The sequence below is a fragment of the Cololabis saira genome, chromosome 18, assembly GCF_033807715.1.
Source record: "Cololabis saira isolate AMF1-May2022 chromosome 18, fColSai1.1, whole genome shotgun sequence".
Classification (NCBI taxonomy): domain Eukaryota; kingdom Metazoa; phylum Chordata; class Actinopteri; order Beloniformes; family Belonidae; genus Cololabis; species Cololabis saira.
The window spans coordinates 10,380,427-10,404,125 of record NC_084604.1 but is presented as its reverse complement, the minus strand read 5'-3'; the positions used below and the strand labels follow the sequence as shown (position 1 = coordinate 10,404,125).

General features: G+C 41.3%; 1 protein-coding gene across 3 annotated transcripts in view; it reads right to left on the bottom strand.

Moving 5' to 3' along the window:
* The window catches only part of fmn1 (formin 1), a 70,531-nt gene that overhangs the window by 3,163 nt on the left and 43,669 nt on the right, over window positions 1–23,699 (bottom strand). For 2 of the 3 annotated variants that reach the window (XM_061746418.1, XM_061746420.1), the window contains 5 exons: window positions 21,151–21,297; window positions 20,303–20,362; window positions 19,795–19,915; window positions 3,177–3,269; window positions 587–638 (listed from right to left, as the gene is read on the bottom strand). In XM_061746418.1, coding sequence (XP_061602402.1) covers window positions 587–638; window positions 3,177–3,269; window positions 19,795–19,915; window positions 20,303–20,362; window positions 21,151–21,297 — 473 coding nt within the window. Of the gene's footprint in view, window positions 1–586; window positions 639–3,176; window positions 3,270–17,284; window positions 17,903–19,794; window positions 19,916–20,302; window positions 20,363–21,150; window positions 21,298–23,699 lie in introns of those variants that run through there. The other variant, XM_061746419.1, reaches the window with a different exon arrangement.

Below are 23,699 nucleotides of genomic sequence, written 5' to 3'. Positions count from 1 at the left end.
GTTAACATGTTAGTTAGCGTGGTAGTTAATTATTATTAATTTTCCCCAATAGTATTTTTTTTCGCACATTAATCTCATCCACCATAACCTTGAAAAGTTCCTGCATCTCTTTTTCTCCTTCTCCATGTTTAGTGAGTGACTGACGGTTAAGACCAAACTACCTGTATAAATGTTGTTTGTTGGTGCGTGCAATGCCATGACATATTTTAAGAAGTTCTTAAGTAGGAAAAATAAGAAATTTGTAAGAAATGACAGTTCTTAAGACGGTTCTTAAGAAAATATTGAGGAATTGCACTTAAGAACTTTCTTATGAACTTCTTAATTTTAGATCTTAAGACATTTCTTAAGATTGTTCTTAAGAACATATTGGTGAATCCGGCCCCTGACCTTTAGTGGCAACACTCATTTAGTCTTAAACCGACTCCTCTCTTTCCCCCCGGAGACGCTGTTGGTCAGTCGGTCTTAATGTTGTGCTTTACCGCAGCGCAGTTGGGCTTTTACTGGAAGTGAGTTAACCGCACAGCTTCGTGTTCAGATACAAGTCAGTACATTACACTCAAAAGAACGGCACAGTTGTTTCCCCGACCTTTTCTGGACGGCCATCAGCTGACAGGAAGCGTCTGCGTGCTCCTTTCGTGCTGCAGGGAAACAGACAGGTAGATGGGTTACTCAGAGTGACAGCTGTATTCCCCGCGGAGAGTCTCCTTTGATTCAAATGCTCGTAGAAACACAGTGAAGAGTTCTTGTCTGATGATGATGATGATGACCTTGTCCGACGGAGCCAGACGACCATTTGGTCTCTTTAAAACGACAATTACACAGTCAGTTGTTCAACAAAGCAGTCATTCTTTAAGCCACTTTCAAATTGCGATGCCATTACAACAAAATAACAGGTATGCTCCTTATTGTCTGTGTCTGTCTCGCTGCAAATGTTTCTGGAGTCTGCTTCAGACCCCAGAAAGAAGACAACCACTCCCAAAAGAAAGTTTCTACTCCCCTTTTCCTACTTTATTCTGACAAAGCAAAATGTGAAACCAAAACACATTCTTCAATCAAGCCCGGTTGTACTTTAGATCCACAAGATCTGGAAACTATATCTGTGGCAAGTCGAGAAGAAACACAAATATTCATGTAGACTTTCTGTGTTCATTATGACGGAGTTTAGAAAAGATGGAAGGAAAACAGTTTAACTTTCTGCTTGATTTCACACCAAAGAAAAGAAAAAAAGGAATAAAAGAAAGATTTTCAGTTTTCAGGATAAACGAAAGTGCTCTTTCCTCTGTGATGAACTTCAAGAAAGTTATCTTGGTGCTCAAAATGAAGACGTGACACAACGTAGACTGGCCCGGTGAGATGGATGTGTTTGGGTTTTTTTGTGCTGACAGAAGAGTCCAGTGCCTGAGTGTCTGCAGCAGGAGTCACTCAGTCATTGCCGAATCTTCCTGATCCCTATCTGTGTGTGTTTACTCTGATCCATCCTATCGCTCTGTAACACAGATACCACAAAACTCCCCCGTCGGAAAAAAGAGAACATTTTCAGGCCGGTAAAGGGACGGAGGACACATTTATCTGACAAGGACAAAGAGGGATTACTGGCTGGGCCTGCTGGACACAGAGCTCCTGTTGATACCTGTTGTTGGGAAACTGATGGTCCAATCATTGTCTTATGAACTATGACTACAAAGAACAGGCAAATAATCACACAAAATGAAGTGAGTAAAAAAGAGTAAAAATGCTCTGAAAGGTGTAAAATTACTGCAGAAATACAAAAAAGTGAAAGAAAAACACAAAATAAGCAACACGAAACTGGTCATTTGTTTGAGTCTGACCTCACTGTTAGTGTTGGGAAGCCTTTTACATGCCTGTACCCGGAGTCCTTTTTAATCTGTTATTGACTAGAGGACATGCAAGAGGAGGAGAAATAAAGGTAGAAGGGGAAGGAATACTACTGGATACTGGAAGCATACTTATAGGGCAATATGGATCTATTATTAGGATCTTCCTCCAAAATTACTCAACACTGAACCTCCATTTCAGCCATTGTGCAAATAAGTGTTGTATGCTCTGAACACTGCGGAAACTTCACACATTCCCTATATTGAAATGGATAAAGTATAATTTGGATAGCCTACATAAACATAAAATCTCAGAAAATGTGCAAACCATTTTTTTCTTTGTTTTGAGGTTGGTAATAAACTGGGAAGGTTTCATAGTGATATCTGTATTATATCTTTTTTACCCTATTCAGCTGAAATCCAGGCGAGATTCTGCCTAAAACAACATGCAAACACATACATGAGTATATCTCAAAAAGTATAAGGGCTATAGGCATAAATCTGGTACCTGCTGAAAGGTGGGGCCTGAGGGGTCAAATATGGTCCACAAATTAATGTTTATATTATTCAATTACTCTGCTGTGGAAAGAAACACAACAGAAAACTTAAATTTTGATTTCCGCCTATAGTTTTTCTGAAAAGAAGGCTGGAACAGCCTCAGATTTAATCTGGGAAACCTAAAATACCATTATTTCAGTTCTCCAATATCTGAGGAACATATAAGATTGATTTAGGCGTATTTCCGCTATAGGGGTCCATATATTAAATGCATGATAACCACCAATAAGCTGCCAGTCTGCAAGGGCTATCATGCCAAACTGTCAACTAGGGATGTGTAGCAACTCAAAAAAACATATTAGAAATTGCCCACCTGTTTGATTGCAATTGGTCAATTTTGGGCTCTTGGCTCATGGCCTAGAAGAAGAGTGGATAGACTGCATATTGAATGCCCTTTGAGTTAAAAGGGATGTGTTCTGAAAACAACCTGAGACTATTTATGTTGGTGTTTTCAGTCGCTACCGGCTCAAAAACTGGTTTCTGACTCTTCTCACTTAAAACAGAACAGTACATTTTAAATAAAGGAGCTTTTTGTACTGCATCTCGGTGGGATTTTGGCCTGAACGTCTTACAAATATTTCATTAAGACCTCTGGAAATTGTGTCAATTTTGAAACCATAATTTATCTCCTGTAAAGTCACAGAACCCTCAGCTGAACCAAGATCCAAACAAAAGCACCAAGTCGTCTGTTTTCTTTTAAAAAGAAGGAAATGATTGTGATGTACATTCTGAATAGATCTAGTTTGGTTTGGTGGATATGTTTGGGTTTGTGGGACCTCTCACCGGTGACGGTGAACGCCTCCATCTTGTCCTTAAACGGCTGCAGGTTTTCTTCAGGAGAGTCACAACACACTCTCTGTACATCTTTCTCACATCCTGAAACAAACACACAGAAAACAATTAAATATCCATCTGACCATACATAAGAGGCGTTAATAAAGACATACTTAACAGTCTGACATAAAAAACATGAACTTCATTGATTAGTTCATATATTGTTTGCATTAATGGTAAAAATAAATGGGCTGGAGTTTGTGTCCCATCTGATCTGAGATTATTCTCTTTCCATATTATTTTAAAAGAAAGTCTGTAATTAGTTTTATTTTTAAGACACTTAAGTCTATAAATTTGCCATTTCCTTTTTCTAGTGCACCTTAAGCCTCCTTTTACGTGTTCTGATCCTTTTTGTAAAGTTTCCCTCTGATTTGGTTTAGGCAACATATTCAATTGGTTGGATTTAGGACAGGATCATCATCAAACTTTTATTGCTAAACCTGATGGTGCAAATATCAGTTTTATATGAAATAAAGGAATAGAGGAATAAAAGCTACAGGTTCATAAATTTGAAGCCAGCATGAGAAAGTTTAAAATCCCAGCCAAACAGTGCCAGTTCAAAAAAATCTCAAAAAAACATTTTCCTTCTTATAATATTGTATTTTTTCTTTGAAAACAATTCTATCAGCTAAATACAAATTAGGCCTCAGCGATGATTATTCTTGTCCAATCAGGTCTCACTGTCCAGATGTACCTTCACGTAAAACTATGACCGTTTCTGAATATAAAAAAAGCCAAGTGGTGACAGCCCTCCGTTTTTATGAGCAGTTTCTGGTAGCAACGCTCTGTTTTCCACTGGTTGTTTGCCAGGGTGGCAAGCTCTGCCCCAAAGTCTAGCCATCTCATGATTTAACGCTATTAATTCAGACTGGAAAGGTTTTTGGTCCTCAGGATCTGCTCGACTGACACAAAACGGCCGGGACTTCAGTCCACATGTCAAGAGGTTGGACTGCAGCCCTGCGGTGTCATTTCAGCGCAAGATGTCGAGTCATAAATTGTTTTGTTCATCTATTTTGGTTGAGAAGTCTTCTGTTTAAGTAGTCTGAGTAGATGGTAGAAAAAATGCTGACATGGCCTTTCCACTGTTAGATGCGGAGAACACGAGGAGAGGCTTTAACCAGCGACGGCGTTGACGGCCACAAAGCGAAACACTTCAAAATGATGTCACTTTCTGTCACATGTTTCATACAAATCATATAATTATCCGCGTACTTGTGATCCTTCTGAAAACTTTTTACATTACAGGAATACAATCATGCTCAAGTAACATAGTAGATCACAAAGTAGGTGTAGGTCACGACTGCTCTTGTGGCCACGGCTAATTTGTGAGGAACGATGGGGGAGAACAGTATTGGCTGAGATGTTGAAAAGAGTCTGTGTTCTTGTGAAGAGCAGAGCACTTACGAAAGGGTGTAAGCCTTTACGATCTAGTTCATATAGGTAGGTGCGGATCCGAGATCAAAGGTGTCAAGTAACAAAGTACAAATACTTTGTTACCTTACTTAAGTACAAATTTTGGTTATCTATACTTCACTGGAGTAATTATTTTTCAGACGACTTTTTACTTTTACTCCTTACATTTTCACGCAATTATCTGTACTTTTTACTCCTTACATTTTAAAAACAGCCTCGTTACTCTATTTCATTTCGGCCTCTAAAAAAAAAACTATCCAGTTAAATTGCTCCATCCGGATAGAGTGAATTTGGTTGTGGTTGTTTCAGATGTTCTTGTCCAGTTTTGTTCTTACATCCGTTCCCTCAGATTCCTGCAACTAAACTTGGATGTACATTCCAATAAAGGTTAGGATAAATGATAACATGCCTCTGAAGTTTGACTTTTTGCACCATTACAATACTTATAGGCAACTAGTCATCATATCTGCTGCTCTCTGAAACACATGTTAATGCTCAATAGTACACATATATGCTTCTTTAATATATTTGCATTATACTAAGATGCATTCATTTTCAATGGCTTTTGTCCTTAATGGCTTTTTTCCCCCTTAGATTACTTTTACTTTTATACTTTAAGTAGTTTTGAAACCAGTACTTTTATACTTTTACTTGAGTAAAAAACTTGAGTTGATACTTCAACTTGTACAGGAGTATTTTTAAACTCTAGTATCTATACTTCTACCTGAGTAATGAATGTGAATACTTTTGACACCTCTGTCCGAGATCACCTTGTAGGCGAGTGACAGGGACTTGTGTTTTATTACAGGGTTAGGGCACGCCACCGCATTCTGAACCTGTTATAGTTTGATCTCACAAGCTTGGAGGGAATTTCAGCGGTCACGGCAGGACAAAACCGGGCCCTGCACCAGGAGCTTGCATATTAAGTTAGGTGTGGGTTGTTGTTTTTTAATGTTGTAAAGAGAAAAGCCCTGCATTTCCTGTATTTGTGATCCTACAAATCTCATTATGACCCAGCTGCCTTGCAAAGCTACTCTCCCCGGGTCAACATTCAAATGGTTTGGTTTAAGCTTAAAGGGGACCTATTATGAAAAACACGTTTTTTCTTGCTTTAACATATATAAATTGGTCTCCCCTCAACCTGCCAACTCAGAGAAGGAGGAAAGCAACCAAATTCTGCAGTGTCTGTACAGCCGCCCGGATGAGCCGTCCAGTGTGATGTGGATCTACGAGCCATTCAGATTCTGCTCCCTTTCGTTACGTAATGAAAGGAGTGATTTACATTGGTTGGCCTGGTTGTGGGCGTGAAACCATGTCCACAACTAACTCCGCCGGCCGGAACTTTTTTTTCATAGCGGTGTATCGTGTCATTCAGGCAGCCAATCAGCACAGTGCCTCATTATCATAGCCCCGCCCACTTAGAATCCCGCATAGATAATGAGGTTAGAGAATGGGAAGATAAAGACATGGCTCAGAGGCTGAATTTCTAATTTATTTAGCAAAAACAATCAAAAGCTTGTTTTTAAGACATTCAAGGCCTGTTTAAAATAGGTATTAGATGCCATGATAGGTCCCCTTTAAGTTTAAGTTCCTGGAGGGGTTTACAAAACCTGAGTATCGTGACCATAAAGCACTCCAGGTCGACGTCACCTCATTTGCCCTATTCTTGCCGTAGATTGAGTGCATTTGACGTTCACTAGCGTGAACAGAAAGTGGACTGAGGCATCCTGGGAGGGTCAGAATGAGAAGTGGGTTGTTTTTCAAGTGAACTCTAAATGCATATCAGGGATTTTGTAACAAGTTGAGGGATTCAAGTTGGTCCGTGGTTATAAAAGTCAGGGTTAGTCAAGAAATATGAAAACATTTAAAAGTTTTTTGTTGTTTTTTTCAGGGAATTTTAGGGCTGGGCGATTTTGGACAAAAATAAAATCCAGATTTTTTTCTCTGAAAACCCGATTTTCGATTTCGATTTCGATTTTTTTGGTAAAACTACAAAAGACAATGGAATAAATTGTTTCAAATATTTTATCTTTTTTTTTCAAAGAAAAATGGCTAACAAATTTCCCTATTGGGAATGAAGTGCAACTGAAAGATACTGTAAATCCTCCTTGAGTTTAGTAAAGTGACAACATTTACAATTTTCAAAAAAAAACAAAGATGACTAGACGAGCTCTGTCTGTAATGCAGCCAGCTGCAAAAAAGAAAAAAATCGATTTTCCGATTTCCTTTTTTTAACATCGATTTTGATTAATAAATCCGATTTAGATTTTAAATCGATTAATCGCACAGCCCTAGGTCAAGGACTTTCAAAAACGTTTCAAAAACTTCCCAACATGTCTGACAGTGGGAAGAGAGTTGTGGGTTGAACTAAGGAGCTCCACCTGTGTCCCAGGTTATCGGCTTCCTCTTCCAGATTTCACTCGCTGAGATTCACCGTGAGATGGCGGCTGAAAGCCCCGCTCCCTGTCCCCTGTGCTGTCCCAGTCGGCGACTCCACGTTGCTTTGCATCCAATCAGTGGATCAGAGGAGCCAGTCTGCGGAGCCAGTCATAATAGAGGCCCCCCCTCCCACCACCACCCCCACCCCGATGCTCGATCAACATCTCCCAGATAAGATTACAAAAGAATACTGTTTTCATTCGGGATTTGTGTAAACTTTGGAGGCGGGTGTCTCTCTGTGCATTGTGTGGGGAGCCTGTCTTTCCCTTTTTTTCTTTTTTGCCTTTTGTGCCGACAAAAGTTTGCTTATTTCAGGCTGAAGAGGGTTAGGGACCTTCACATAAACACAGCCGTCTGATGAGAAGTGCAGTGCTGTCAGATGCGAGACTGCAATTACACAAACTGCACTGATTTTGTTTCACAGTCGGGGATAAAAGCTTCCTTGAGGGGGTTTTAATGTTTTGATGATAATTGGTTTGGATTGTCGTCCTCATAAATCACACGGCTACCTCGGTCAGATTCCACAGTGACATTAGTCCATCAAGGAAACAGAACACAAGCTTAAGAGCACAACAGTGAGTGGAAAGTCTCCAGGGAGGAAACACAACCACAGTACAAACAGCTACTGTGAGTGGCAGCAGATATCTTAACATTGAAGATCTTCACTCTGGAAAATGCAGCAAACAATTAAAATCGTGCAAATAAAATAATAAAAACAACTTGGATTGGGTGGACTTCCTCGACGTCATGTGATACGTCTGGAAGTCCAGTCAATGCTGCGGCAGCCTCCGTAATCTCCTAGCACCATTTTTCAGAGCATTATTTGATTGGCATATGTTTAAAAATGTCAACTCACATAGTAGTTTGCAGAGAGAATAGAGATGCACAACTTGCAGGCTTTTATTGTGAGGGTTTTTCTTTTTGTAAAGTTATATTAGACAGGATTTTTTTTTTTTTTGAAAAGTCCCAACTAATAGGCAAGGGGATGTTTAAAAAAAAAGTGCCCTTATAGTGGTTTGGTTGTCAATGTGACCAATAACATCTTTAACTGGAATTAAAAATTAATCTACACTTTTATCAACTATAGTTATCAAATTCAGGTTAGGTGATGTTTTGCTTGGCTGTGAATTATGGTTATATTTATGAAGTCACCCCCACCAGTGCTTTCTCCTCTAAACTGGAACATGTACAACGCTTATTTAACACTGCCAGTAAAATAAATAAATTAAATTAAATTAAAAATACCTATGCTTCTCAATCAATTCACTTTTTAATGTTTTAGAAGCTCTGAAGTTCTGGCGTCATGCTGTCAGAACATGCATCAAATCAACCCCGTCACTGGGGACCCACTACCAGGCAGCCTTTTCAAGTGTAAGTAAGTAGATTTTGGGAAGACCCGTACATACTGCTGTATATTTCTGATTATTACTTATTCTCTGCTACTTTAGAACTAGATAGGTCATGATAACTTCAGTAAAGACTGCCATTCATCATTTATTATTTCCACAGGCCTGCTCTGTTTCCGTCACCATTTCTGAGGCACACGAAGAAAATAATGAAATGGAGCTGCAGAGTTGCACAAAAGACCCCCATCCCCACCTCCAGTAGTGTAATTATGGATTACACGGACACAACAATACACATGAATAAATGTATAAATGTATTTATACCAAATAATTGGGATGCAGGAGCATAAACCAAGCTCTAGAGTGTAATTTACCAATAAGGGTGTGGGCCATTCACATAACATTTGCATCGTAATTTCACCTAACTTTACATCTCTTTGCTTTCCTCTGACTCTCAATATTAACATGCAGTGTCAAGAAGCTAAATTATGCCACTTTCTTTTTTTTTAACCTGTGATCATTATCAAAATATTTCATGACTGATCCTCTGCTCTAAAAAGAATCCAAGTTGTACAATTTAACCAGAACATCTCTCTTTCTTCTCACTTCGTCACAGAGAGAAGTGTAAATCTTTTGATCAGGATATTCACCACTGAAGCAACTCAATGCTTTTCCAGATAAAAGCTACAGTATGTTAATCTTGACTAATATGAATAAAAGTTGCTGAGGAGGTCAGAAAAGTTGTTAACCCTGGCTGCAAGTTTGCATTTAGCTTCTAGTTAATTGGTTAAATAATCTTCTAGGACTGGCAATGCCAGTCTGGTCTTTTTATGCTGCAATGCTGTTGTTGAAAATGTATTATTCATTGTGAAAGAAAATGGATATACTGTATATTGTGAGATTGTGTTAAAAAAAAAGTGTAGCTGAGTCTCATGCTCAGTAATGAGGGACCTTGATGTCTATAGTGGATCCAAACTACAGGCTGTATAAGAAGAACTGCACAAACACCTGTGATGTCACTCATACGTTTTCTGAAGAGTGCTATTGAAGTCGCTGAAGTGTCTTTTTTGGGCGTATTTCACAGTTTCAAGTTGCAAATGGGAGAAACAACCAGGCCCCCAGGGGCCAGATAGTTTATCTTGGCTGGCTTACCTTATGCTAATTCATATTACTTTACAGTCATTACAATCAAACATGCACAATTGTTCTCATTTCAAATGTTGAAACCAAAATGATGGCTGCTGACAGAGCTGCAATAAGGAGTAGCAGAGCTCTGCTGCGACCTGCCGTTGTTGCAGGACCAGGTCCATGGTTGAGCAGGTCTATCAGCGCAGGCCTGAAGAGAGGTAGCTCTGCTCACCATAAAGAAAACCATGCCCTTAATTATACAAAGATTTGTTGCTTTAGTTATCTTATACTGATGAAAATGAAAATATTTTTTTTTAAATTAAAAAATCATCTGCAGCAGTGATGGCTTGGTTGTAAAATCCAGCAAAAGAAGCCAACAAAAGTTTTGTTTGCTTGTTTGTTTTTACATTTTTAACCAGCTTCTAAATATGTTTAGTTCTGCTGCAAAGATGGGCATTTTAACATCAAGTTCATGGGAAATTGTCTCATCTTGTCCCGGTTGCATCCAATTAGTTAAAGGGGACCTATTATGAAAAACAGGTTTTTTCTTGTTTTAACATATATAAAGTGGTCTCCCCTCAGCCTGCCAACTCAGAGAAGGAGGAAAGAACCAAATTCTGCAGTGTCTGTACAGCCGCCCGGATGAGCCATCCAGTGTGATGTGGATCTACGAGCCGTTCAGATTCTGCTCCTTTCATTACGTAACGAAAGGAGTGATTTACATAGGTTGGCCTCCGATGCGTGAAACCACGTCCACAACTAACTCCGCCGGCCGGAGCTTCCGCCATTTTTTCGTAGCGGTGTATCGCGTCATTCAGGCAGCCAATCAGCACAGAGCCTCATTATCATAGCCCCGCCCACTCAGAATCCCACATATATAATGAGGTTAGAAACTGGGAATGTAGCTACACCGGTTCAACAAAGGGCCACGATTCATACTGATGTCTTGATTTTCTCTCTTTATTTCTCCTTCTCCTCCGTCGTCAAAATCATATAACACCGTGAAAACTACAAACAGAAGCAGAAAGTCCATGAGTCCATTGTAATTAAATGCTGACCCAACTTATACAAATAAATACTTGAAGTGTCCAGTCTTTCCAAGCATTTTGTACACAATCACAAACTAAATAAAATACATTTGATGTTAGACACAATTACCGTTTGCGCCTCTTGAACACAGTGCAATTCTTTATCCCGTGTCATGCCATCCTGCCTCCATTGTCTGTGGTCCCGCGCTTTACTTTTGACCCACAATCCCTCAGTTTACCCTCCCGACAGACCAGGGGAAGTGACCACACCCTTTCAAAATAAAATATCCTTAAACCTTAAAACGCTTCTGAACTTAAGACATATTTGAGTTTTTATAACATGTAAAATGTTATAAAAATTAACTCTAAACAATTAACTCTGTCTCACAGACAGTTACACTCCCACCAATTACTATGATTTATGATCACCTTTGACCTTGAATAAATCTAGTAATTTCTCAGCAACACACAAAAGAAGTATGGGAGAAAAACCCTGAGATTAAGAATGGTTATGCATCTCTTAACACAAGAACATGTTACACATTTTGGTAACGAAAATACATTCAGTTACTTTCCACTAACACAACAAGCTTGTGAATAGGGCGATCAATAATAGATGGATTAGTTAACCTTTGACCTTTCTTTCCTAGTTTCTTGTTACCTATTTGTATGGTGGCTTTACGCACCAAACCATCATCATCTGTACAAACACTTAGTACTCTTCCAAGTCTCCATTCGTTGCGAGAAGATCCCTCATCTTTAAGGATGACAACATCTCCAATTTTAACATTGCGTCGTGGAGAATGCCACTTTTGCCTCAACGTGATGTTTGTCAAATATTCTTTCTTCCACCTACACCAGAATTGTTCAGATAAATATTGTACTCTGCGCCACCTTTTCTTGGCATACAGATCTTCTGCCTCAAATTTTCCAGGAGGAGGCAGAGGGACAGAGGTTTTCATGGTAAGTAAATGGTTTGGTGTAAGTGGCTCTTCACCTTTAGGATCACTGATGCTGTCGATAGTGAGTGGGCGGCTGTTTATTACTGACATGGCTTCATAGAAAAATGTTCTTAAGGATGCATCATCTAACCTCCCAACACTCTTTGAGAGGGCCCAAGTCATAACACTCCTCACTGTCCTGATCTGCCGCTCCCATACACCTCCCATGTGACTAGCATCAGGTACATTCATTACAAAGTCACACTGTCTCTCTGCTAAATAAGCAGCCACTCTGTCTTTGTCCATTTCATTTAGAGCTTTTGAGAGTTCATTCTTAGCCCCTGCAAAATTTGTTCCCTGATCTGATCTGATTTCTCTTACGGGCCCTCGGATAGCTATAAAGCATCTCAAAGCATTAATGAATGCATCTGTTGTTAGATCCTCAAGCATCTCAAGGTGAATGGCTCTTGATGCTAAACAAGTGAATATCAGACCATATCTCTTAGTTTCTTTCCGACCCTGTTTAGTTGGAAAGGGTCCAAAGCAGTCCATCCCACAGAATGTGAACGGTGGTGAGGGGTTGATGCGGTTCGCAGGTAGATCAGCCATTTTTTGTGTTTCTGTAGGCCTGCGCTCTTTTCTGCATGGGACACATTGTTTGATTTGATTTGCCACAACTTTACTGCCACCAAGAATCCAGTAGCCATTTGCTCTCAGTTCATTGAGTGTTTGACCTCTGCCCTGATGCTGAGTTTTTTCATGACAGTAGTCCAGGATCAGGCGTGTGACAACTCCAGCTTTTGGCAAAATGGCAGGATGTTTCCGGTCAAGAGGTAAGGAAGCTGCTTTTAATCTCCCTCCCACCCTGAGGACACCCTCCTGCAATACTGGATTAAACTGAAACAACGGATTATTATGTGACAATTTTCCCTGCTTGAGCTTGAGTATCTCCTCTTTGAAGGCATCTCTCTGTGCTAGTCTCAGAAGCACTAAACTAGCCTTTCTCCTTTCATCAACTGTTATGAGCTCTGGTGATTTGTCTCTTTTTGCTAGCCGTAGGATTCGAGCTACAACGTTCAATACAGTATGCCACTTAGAGAATCTTTCAAATCTCTGCAGGAAATTCTCTTCCTTGACTACACTGATTTGCAGTGCTTGCGTTGTTTTTATCTCAGGATCTCCTACCATGAGCTCTGGATTTGCTTTTGGTGTGGCAATTTCTCTTTCCCAGAGGAATTTTGGTCCAGTAAACCAATTGGAATTGATCAAGTCTGCCACCTTGAGGCCTCTAGAGGCATGATCAGCCGGATTTTGATCCGTATCAATGTGGTACCACTGGGCTGGATCTGTTGTATCTCTGATTCTTTGTACTCTATTCGCGACAAAAACATGAAACCTACGGGCTTCATTAGCAATGTAGCCTAGAACTACTTTCGAGTCAGTCCAAAAGTATTCCTGGTCAATTTTGAGTTCTAGCTCCTCTTTTATCATGCTACTGACTGCTGCTGAGACCACGGCAGCTGTCAACTCAAGTCTTGGTATGGTTACAACTTTTGTGGGAGCGACTCTGGCTTTGCCTATGATTAAAGAGCAATGAACTTTATCTTCACTCACCACTCGGATGTATGAACATTGACCGTAACCATAGCTACTCGCATCCGAAAAGTGATGCAACTCGACTCTTTGAACCTCTCCTAAGGCTTCAGGAGCAAAGCATCGTGGGATGTGGAGCTTTTGCAGGTTCTCCAGATCATTCAGCCAATTTTTCCACTGTGGCTTCAAGTCCAAGGGCAACTGTTCATCCCATGCTATGCCCTTTTGACACATTTCTTGTAACACTTTCTTTCCTAATAGGAGAAAAGGAGCAAGGAAGCCGAGGGGGTCAAACACAGAGGCTACAGTTGAAAGAATTCCTCTCCGTGTTGCTGGTTTTTCCTCCAGAGATGTACTGAAAGAGAAAGTGTCACTGGTTACATTCCACTTTACTCCCAACACAGTCTGAACAGGAAGGTCTCCCTGGCTGAGATTTACATCGTGAACTCCACTGGCTCGTTCACAGTCTGGAATTGACTCCAAGACTTTCCTGTTGTTGGAAATAAACTTGTGGAGATGCAGTTTCCCCTTTGCACACACAGTTTGTGTCTCTTTCACCAATTTGATGGCTTTGTCTGCTGATTTTACACTGATGAGGCCATCATCAACATAAAAGTTTTTCTTTATGAAGTTGGCTGCAGATGGATACTCTTTTTCATTTTCACTTGCTAAGAACTTCATACCATAATTGGCGCACCCAGGGGAGGATGCTGCCCCGAAGAGGTGGACCTTCATGCGATATTCTTTTGGCTCTGAATTGGTATCCCCCTGTTCCCACCAAAGAAACCGCAAGTAATTTCTGTCCTCTTTGCTTACATGGAATCCATGAAACATTTTCTCTACATCACAGATGATTGCAACGGGATGTTTGCGGAATCTACAGAGAACCCCTGTCAGACCATTGATGAGATCAGGTCCTGTCAGTAAGTGATCATTTAGAGCTGTACCCTCATATTTAGCAGAACAATCAAATACAACTCTAATTTTCTCTGGTTTTCTAGGGTGATAAACTCCCTGATGTGGAATGTACCACACATTGCCGTCTTGGGGCGAGTCTTCCGCCTTCTCTGCTTCCCCACCTTCGATGACGCCTGCCATGAATTTAACATAGTCCTCCTTGAATTTGGGATTTCTCTCAAGTTTTCCTTTCAGGTGCTTCAGTCGCACCAGAGCAAGGCGCTTGTTTTCTGGTAGGTGTGGACGTGTTTTGAAGGGAAGCGGCATTTCCAGGTGGCCATCTGAGTTCTGGTGTATTGACTGGTTCAGGATCTGCATGAACTGAATATCATCTTGTGATATGGTCTTTTCCCCATGGCTTGTGTCTCTAAAATCAGATTCAAGGACTCTGAGAACAGCAGCTGGTGTCAATGATGGAAGCTCTTTAACGGACACACGATGGCACAGACCTGTCACTTCTGTTGACTTGTAAATCTTTGGTGAGCTGCCAACAATGCTCCATCCTAAGTCAGTCCTAATGGCATATGGCTCTTCGTCACCACCTGTAATAACACGTCGTGGTGCTAATGCTCTGCAACAGTCATAGCCGATTAAGAGTCCAACTTCACACTCTAACAACTCTGGTATTTCCTGTGCTATAGCATTCAGGTGTTTCCATCTCTTAGCTGTTGCAGGAGTAGGAATGTGTGTGCGTTCAAGTGGGATAAAATCTCTAGTGTATGCAGGTGGCAAGTTAACAAAGCTATGTGAGGAAAACCCTCTGACTCTAAGACCACTAACTCTGTCACTTGAAACAATGGAATCTTTTCCCATCATAGTGGTAAGCTTTAACTTGACTGGCTCTAAACCTGCGCCCATTTTCTCACACACCTCTTTGTCTACAAAAGTAGTGCTACTCTGCGTGTCTAACAAGGCGTATACCAATGTCTCTGTTTCAGGGGTTGCGATTGATGAGAGCCACACCGGCACTGTCATGGATGTGCTCCCACCATCAGCTTTGTCTATGGAGCAAGAGAGTGAAGATGACTTTTCTTCTGCCTGCCACGTCGCATGGGGAGACGTGTCTGGAGCAATGCTGCGGTGCTCATGCAACGGTGTAGGATGGTATTTTTTGCATATGCTACATGTTGCTTTGTTTCTGCAGTCCTTTGAGTTGTGTCCTTTCCTAAGACAGCCAAAACACAGGTTTTTGTCCAGTATGAATCTTTTCTTTTCTTCTTGTGACTTATTAGCAAATATCTGACATTTGTGAATGGAATGATTTTCACTGCAGTACATGCATTTAACTGGACTTAAAGGACTGAATGGCATATTTACCCTCTTTGTTTCATTTTTGTCTCTTGTGCTGTTCTCCACAGCACCTTGGGTTTTCATCACTGTGTTGGATTTTTCTGACTCTTTTGTATTTGTGATGAACACATTGGCTTTTGGCCGCTTCATGTCTCTGGAAGGTCTTTCTTCATATGATTTCAATGCATAGAAGGATGTTACAGGGTTGCATGCTACATCTGCCTCGTGAGCCAAAAACTTGGCAAACTCTTTGAAACTGGGATATTCATGTGTTTCTTTCAGCTGTTTTGTTACATGACGATTCCAGCTAGATGTCACCCAATCAGGGAGTTTTTGTAGCATCCTCTGATTTTCTTCGCAATCGTTTAACACTTGAAGACCTTTAATGTGCGGCATGGCATTGCTGCAAGCAGTCAGAAAATCACTGTATTGTCTGAGTTTAACAGAGTCTCTTGAGCTAATCTTTGGCCAATTATTCAGTTTTTCTCTGTAAGCACGCTGGATTACAAAGGGATGACCGTAGCGAGCATTCAGTGCCTCCCAAGCTTGGTTGTAAGCGTCTTCATCCTTCCTGTAGAAGCTTCCTTCCAACACTGACCGTGCTTCACCGCTGATGTACTTCTGAAGGTAAAATAGTCTGTCAGCTGGATTTGTACATCTTCGTTCTATCAGTGCTTTGAAACTAGTGGTCCATTCAATGAACTTGAGTGGGTCTCCTGAGAAGACTGATGGCTCTGGTGCTGGGAGTCTGGTGAGTGCCATTGTGTCATGTAATGCTTGCACTAAAGAAATGTCTTTGCTTACACTGTTTTGTTCAGTGTCATTGTTTTGATTTAATTGTTCCTTTTTTATCTCTTTGTCTCTGATAGACGCAGGAGGACAGTGAATCATCTCACCTGCTCTAAGGGCCTCACCTGAGTCTGCTTCAGAATAAGCTTTCATCTTAGCGGCGATCACTTGAAGATCTCGCTGATTTTCCAGTCTTTTAAGTTCATGCCTTTGTGCAGCAATTACCTCCTCCATTTCAATTTCTGCTTTTTTGGCAGCAAGTTGTGCGACACAGTCTACTCTTTTTACAGTGATACTTTGCTGCTCTGATGGACATCTTGACTGGTTGCTACAAACAGATTTGGGGACTGAAGCACTAAATATTGACTGAGCATACTCTTTGTCAAGTATCATGTGTAATCTTGCATTTTCTGCCTTAGCATCAAAGTCCTCTTGCCCCACTTCACTCAAGCGCACCTTCATCATCGCCATCACATCTGCAGTTACTGCTGTGCATGAATCCATTTTACGTCTGATGTCAGTGGAAGGTGCAGACTGTGCTCGGATATTCTCATATGCATCTTTCACTTCAGCCTCCATCCCTTCAACATCGTCCATCATGCAACACAAGTCATTGTCAGAGCACTCATTTTTGAGTTCGGAGCGTGCGGCTTTAATTAGCTCCTTCCATTTGTCATAAAGGGAGATAAACTTATTCTCCTTTTGAGAGCTCTCTTGTTGCTTTAGTTCCAGCATTTTGGGAGTTAACTTTCTCTCCCGTGAGGATTTACGGGGTGCAACCTTGGAGGTAGACTCTGTTACTGATACCTTTTGAATTTTTATTTTAGCATTGATATCTTCAATAAGTGTCTCTAGTTTTTCTATTTCAGCCTCATCAATCTGAAATTTTAACCGTTCATTTAATCTTACCAACTCTGCTTGAAGGGACTCAACATGCTCACTAGGGGCCTCACATTCTGCTTTTTCACTGAGAATTGACATGGCCATGAGATAGAAATGTTACCGTTTTTATGACTAAATTATTGCCAAGCATACGTATGTGGCAGAACTGATAGGTAGCAACAGTTACTCTTATAAACCTCTTATGCACTCATTTGGTAATGCATTTTAAACTCTTCAGTCAAAACCCACAGAACATTCATATAAGATAAAGCAGGAATATTTAGCATTTCACTTAAAACCTCTGTTGCTTAATAGTTAAGCTCTTTTAACCATAAAAATGTTCATACAGTTGAAGATTGGCACTCAAATAAAATGCTCCCTGCAGAGCTGCTCTGCAGAAGGCTGGAGACCACGCAAACTGAAGCAGGTAAGGATATGAAGAGCTGTAGCACTCGCTGGTAAACGCTGCCCCCTGGTGGTCAAGTCGCGGTACTTCGCGATCTGCGGCCCCGTCGTCTCTCAGCAGCAAGCCCGCTCCGGTGGTTGACGATGCCGTCCCCTCTGTCTCCAGCAAGCCGTGATGAAGTCTCGATAGACGCTCTCTCTCTCTCTCTGGTCGGCTCCTGGACGTTCCGGCCACACGTCGCTCCAGCAGTCTTGCTTCGGAAACCTCGGACATGCGTAGCATTAGCTCTCGGTTAGCTGTTAGCTCTCGGTTAGCTCTCGGTTAGCTCTCGGCCTCGTTAGCGGTACGTTTTCACTGTAGCTACACCGGTTCAACAAAGGGCCACGATTCATACTGATGTCTTGATTTTCTCTCTTTATTTCTCCTTCTCCTCCGTCGTCAAAATCATATAACACCGTGAAAACTACAAACAGAAGCAGAAAGTCCATGAGTCCATTGTAATTAAATGCTGACCCAACTTATACAAATAAATACTTGAAGTGTCCAGTCTTTCCAAGCATTTTGTACACAATCACAAACTAAATAAAATACATTTGATGTTAGACACAATTACCGTTTGCGCCTCTTGAACACAGTGCAATTCTTTATCCCGTGTCATGCCATCCTGCCTCCATTGTCTGTGGTCCCGCGCTTTACTTTTGACCCACAATCCCTCAGTTTACCCTCCCGACAGACCAGGGGAAGTGACCACACCCTTTCAAAATAAAATATCCTTAAACCTTAAAACGCTTCTGAACTTAAGACATATTTGAGTTTTTATAACATGTAAAATGTTATAAAAATTAACTCTAAACAATTAACTCTGTCTCACAGACAGTTACAGGGAAGATAAAGACATGGTTTAGAGGCTGAATTTCTAATTTATTTAGCAAAAACAATCAAAAGCTTGTTTTTAAGACTTTCAAGGCCTGTTTAAAATAGGTATTAGATGCCATAATAGGTCCCCTTTAAGCAATTTAGCCGTTAGATGCAAACAGTAGCTTTTCAATAAAGACTGTCCATCCCTCGGGTCCACAGCTACTGTATGTTAGCACATGTGTGAAGCTTCACTCTTCTCACAGTTGTGTGATATTATCAGTTGAGCACGCTAACATTATTATCAGGTACAGTGCTAATGTCATTTACAAGACCACAGCACAGGACAAAGAAGAAAAAAATATGATGTCATCAGGAGGAATTACCAAAGTTAATACAATTAAGAGAAATTAATTCACAATCAAGGACGTCTTACCAAGCAAACAGAAAGACAGGGAGAGTGAAGAACAACCAAAGAGGAGCCTCAAACCATGCATGAGGGCTGTTCAAACAGACTGAACAAAAGGAACCTGCGACCGGCGATCCAGATTGCACGGTGGTTTGGGTAGACGGGTCGATAAGATTAAAGCTGCGTTGAGAGCTAAAGAAAGCTATCTGCTGTACACATCAGGGGGCCACATGGGTGCCCAGGTGATACAGCCGAGCAGGTTAAGGATCCGTGCGTTTCTGCAGAGATACTACAGATACTGGAGGTCTGGAGATTACATAAGTGGAAAGCTATGGTCTCCCTGCACTGGCGACAGGGGCACAAAGGCACAACAATGGCAGATCTGATTGGCAGAGGGATTAGAAGCTGGATCTGAAAGGCGCCAGGCCAGTATCAGCAATAAGGCTCCTGCTAGTCCCCAAGAACACACACACAAAAACACATGAAATAAAATGCATGCCAAACCACATGCACTCATAGGAAGACAAAAATGCATTTGCTCATAATCCCACACATGTACTGCGAGCATTGTCCTCAGACCGGCTTCTCGCTGCCTGGCATGCAGAATGGCGTCATAAGGGCACACTTAGGGATAAGAAAGACAAGAGGAAATCTTTTGTTCTCGTGCTCCCAGAACACCAGTTGGGTCACAGGCCTCCAGTCCTGAGTATAAACAGTTACTCAATGGCTGGGGCCAGTGATGGGAAACCAGGGGGGTGAGCGTTTGGAGCGGTGGGGGGTATCTGAGGGAAAACGATGCCAGACTGGGCCGAGGTTTGGTTTGTGGGAACTTCTAGAGAGCAACACAAAATTACAACGATAGAGTTACACAGGCTGGCTTAGGGATTCGAACATAAACACACAACAAAATGACCACAAGTCGAAACCACTCCCGGTCGACCACTCACACGGACGTTGAGACTCACTGTGTGACTTCTCATGTTTTCAGGAATGAGTGCAACCTTTTACTATGACGGATGAACAGGGGAGGGGCTTGTGTTTTTTTCCTTTTTTAGAGATATGGAGTGGGTTGTGGTCGTGGCGTCACGTACTTGAGAGATCTCGCCCGAGCTGCCTGAGGTCACCGTTGAGTTCATCAAACTTGACCTGTGCTGCCAGAAAGACGTCCTGCGGTTCAAGAAGAGGAAATATACTCTTCTCTGTGCCGGAGTTCTGGGGGAATACAGGAAAAACCAAAATCAGCTACTTGCCAGCTAAAATACAGCAATTTGTATGGAAATCCTGTTCAACCTATAATTAAATAACAAAAGCAAAGTAAAGCATTTCTGTGTAGACCAATACGTGTTTCCCATTATGACTCTGACATGAGTGCAAACATTCAATTTTGTTCAATAAAATGCAAATGAGTGCAAATTAACTTGGTATATGAACCCAATAAAGATATTTTTTCCTTGCTAGAAGCCTCTGTTACCCTTTTTTATGTTAATTCAATAAATAACTGGATAACCCTCAAATTTTCGGCAGAAAAAAGATATACAATTATTAATTTCATTCAGAATAAAAAATACAAACTGACACATTGGTGTCTGTTTTTAATACCTTGTCCAAATTGTGCAGGTAGTATGACACCACGTAGTCCACCAGGCTGATGCGGTTGTTCTGAGAGGAAATGCAGAAAAGATGGATCAAGGAGAAGTAAAACAATATTGCACTTAAATTATTGATAAAACTCAATGTTTTCTGTATCCAGAGAGTTCATGATTCCCATTTGTCTGTTAGTACTAAAGAAGCGTAGCGACTGGGCTTTGTGGTGGGCTTTTGTCAGCGGCATGCAGTACAAAAGGTGCTGGGAAATCTGTGGTCATATATGATCTACAAAAACCATTAAATGTTGTTCCTGAGGCTGGACTCATAAACATTATTATTATGATAATATTAGTAGGATCAGGGTTTGATGGATCCACTCCCTCTCTAACTGTCCTCATGTTGATTAAAAATGTCGGGCTGAAATTTTAAATTGCAATTAACTGTTAATCCTTGAGGTGCAACAATTTTGACACTAGGTTATATTGGATTATCTTCCTTATTTAATAAATTATCAAACATATTCTTGCTGTCTCCTAAAAAGACATTTCAACTGCAACATACATTTAAAAAATGGAATGTACTCTCTTTTTTCCCAGGATTACCAGTAAAATGAGTGTATGACTCCAACCTGTAGTTTAGTGCTTTATTTTATTTGTTCATTTAAGATAATTTGTCCCTGCTCTGCTTTCTCACATCACATCAGATTTCTACTTGTTACTTGTGTTATTCCTACTAATATCACAACTTTTCCTTTGGGCCTGGATGTTGTCTTCTTGAATAAGAAACATATAAATCCATTTTTAACACATGTTGACATGCAGAAGAAGCGGCACGCTAACTCCGCAGGCGCCGGGTCTTACCCTGCTCTTGACGTCCTTGAGTTTGGGCAGGATTTCCAGGCCAAAGCCGTCGGCCTGGCCTCTGATCACGCTGCCCCCGTTCATGTGGTTGCCCAGGGCCAACACCAGTCCCAGCACCTCCCGGACACTGTCGCTCTCCAGCAGAGCCTTTAAACACAAAACAACCTTTTTCCTCTCTGCAGTGACGTGGTTATTGTGAAACAAGTCAGAACTCGCTATTGGGCCTGATTGAGATGGAACACTGGAGTCTGTTGAAGAAGTGTCAAACAAAAGAAATGTTTTAGTGGCATGGGTTGTTTTTTAACGATGAACAGAGCTCCCTGTTGGTCCAACCGAGGACTTGCTCAACCCCAAAGACAGGAATGAAACTGGGTTTGTGCACACTGATACTGAGGTGGGCAGTAAGCCATAGGGCGTGCAGCCGGCTAAGGAAGGTTGTATAATACGTGCACCCTCGACAGTTGCTCTATGTGGCAGAGTGGAGGAGCTGCAGCCACTCAGGCTGACGGGGCACAGGTGTGGCTCGTCAACCTCATCACCCTGCCAGCCTTATAAAGAGGACTGAGGAGTCAGACTGAGCCGGATGCTGTGGGAGAAGGTGCAGGCAGGGCCGCCGCAAGGGGTGTGCGAACCGTGCGCCCGCACGGGGCCTCGCGCCCCAGGGGGCCTCGCGCTATGGGCCGTTTTTTGTTTTTTTTTTTCAAAAAAAAAAAATTTTTAAATTTTTTTTTTTTTCGTTTTTTCCCCGTTTTTTCCCTTATAAATATCAACAGTCACGTTCCATTACAGACCTAAATGTGTACTAGTCTGTGCATATCAATAAATATATGTGCAATGATGACGCGTGTCTGTTGTTCAATACAACTGATCAGACCAAGCGCGGACACAAGCTAGTCTGATCCAGACGGGTGGAGTTGGAACAAACTGTCACACAATGTCGAGAGAACGAGACAGATTCAGGAAATTTCCATCAAGGGATGAAAAAAGAAAAAAACTAAAGAAAATGGAAGAGTTTAATGCCTCTCTGAAAGGCTCGTTTGATAAATTTGTTACAAAAATCACCGATCCGACCGGGTCTCAAGCAGCCGTGGGGCCCCGCGTCGAGGCAAGAGATGATGATGAGGCAGGGGAAGGTATCCAGTATTTTGCTAATTGGAGAGTTAAAATTGCGCACATAGACACCCGATCCGACCCGAAAAACCCAAAAATGTTGCGGCGCTCGCTACGCTCACGCGCGAGGGCCCCCCCAGCCATTTCGCACAGGGCCTCGTAAATCTCCCAGGCAGCTCTGGGTGCAGGAGCACGTGTGTTGGTGTCTCTGGTGGTGATTATAATAAAAAGGGTTCTGCACTGAAGCTCCGTGTCCTCCTCTATCCTGTCGGTCGGGCCCCCGTAGCACTCGCCCTGCTACACTCTATTTTTAAGAAGTATGGGGTTAGACCCGAAGGAATTGACAACCAGTCATGATGTGTTGCCTAGAGTTTAATGATATTGAGTAAAGGGGACCGTGATTAGGGCAGATATTAGCTTATACTAGTGAAGTTGCCTACTGATCGTGTCCTATTTGCATCGAAGGACTTCAGCGCATGCAAAGAAATATATAAATCCGTGCTCTCATAATCACCCGAGGTCCTCGTCCTGGATTAGGTTTTGTGCTGATCATACAAGCCGAGTAAGTTAGCATATAAGGATGCCTTTCCCTTGCTACGCACTGATGATGATCGTGACAGTTGCACTTGTAGTTCTCACATCTTGACTCAGTTATCAAAGGTGAGGTGGATCCCAAAGAGCATTCATTTGGCTACTTTGAACATACAACCATATAAGCAGAGGTGTCAAGTAACAAAGTACAAATACTTCTTTACCTTACTTAAGTAGAAATTTTGGTTATCTATACTTCACTGGATTAATTATTTTTCAGACGACTTTTTACTTTTACTCCTTACATTTTCACGCAATTATCTGTACTTTTTACTCCTTACATTTTAAAAACAGCCTCGTTACTCTATTTCATTTCGGCCTTTAAAAAAAAACTATCCAGTTAAATTGCTCCATCCGGATAGAGTGAATTTGGTTGTGGTTGTTTCAGATGTTCTTGTCCAGTTTTGTTCTTACATCCGTTCCCTCAGATTCCTGCAACTAAACTTGGATGTACATTCCAATAAAGGTTAGGATAAATGATAACATGCCTCTGAAGTTTGACTTTTTGCACCATTACAATACTTATAGGCAACTAGTCATCATATCTCCTGCTCTCTGAAACACATGTTAATGCTCAATAGTACACATATATGGTTCTTTAATATATTTGCATTATACTAAGATGCATTCATTTTCAATGGCTTTTTCCCCCTTACATTACTTTTACTTTTATACTTTAAGTAGTTTTGAAACCAGTACTTTTATACTTTTACTTGAGTAAAAAACTTGAGTTGATACTTCAACTTCTACAGGAGTATTTTTAAACTCTAGTATCTATACTTGTACCTGAGTAATGAATGTGAATACTGAAGACACCTCTGCATATAAGTGTAAAAACCTTTCTGGAG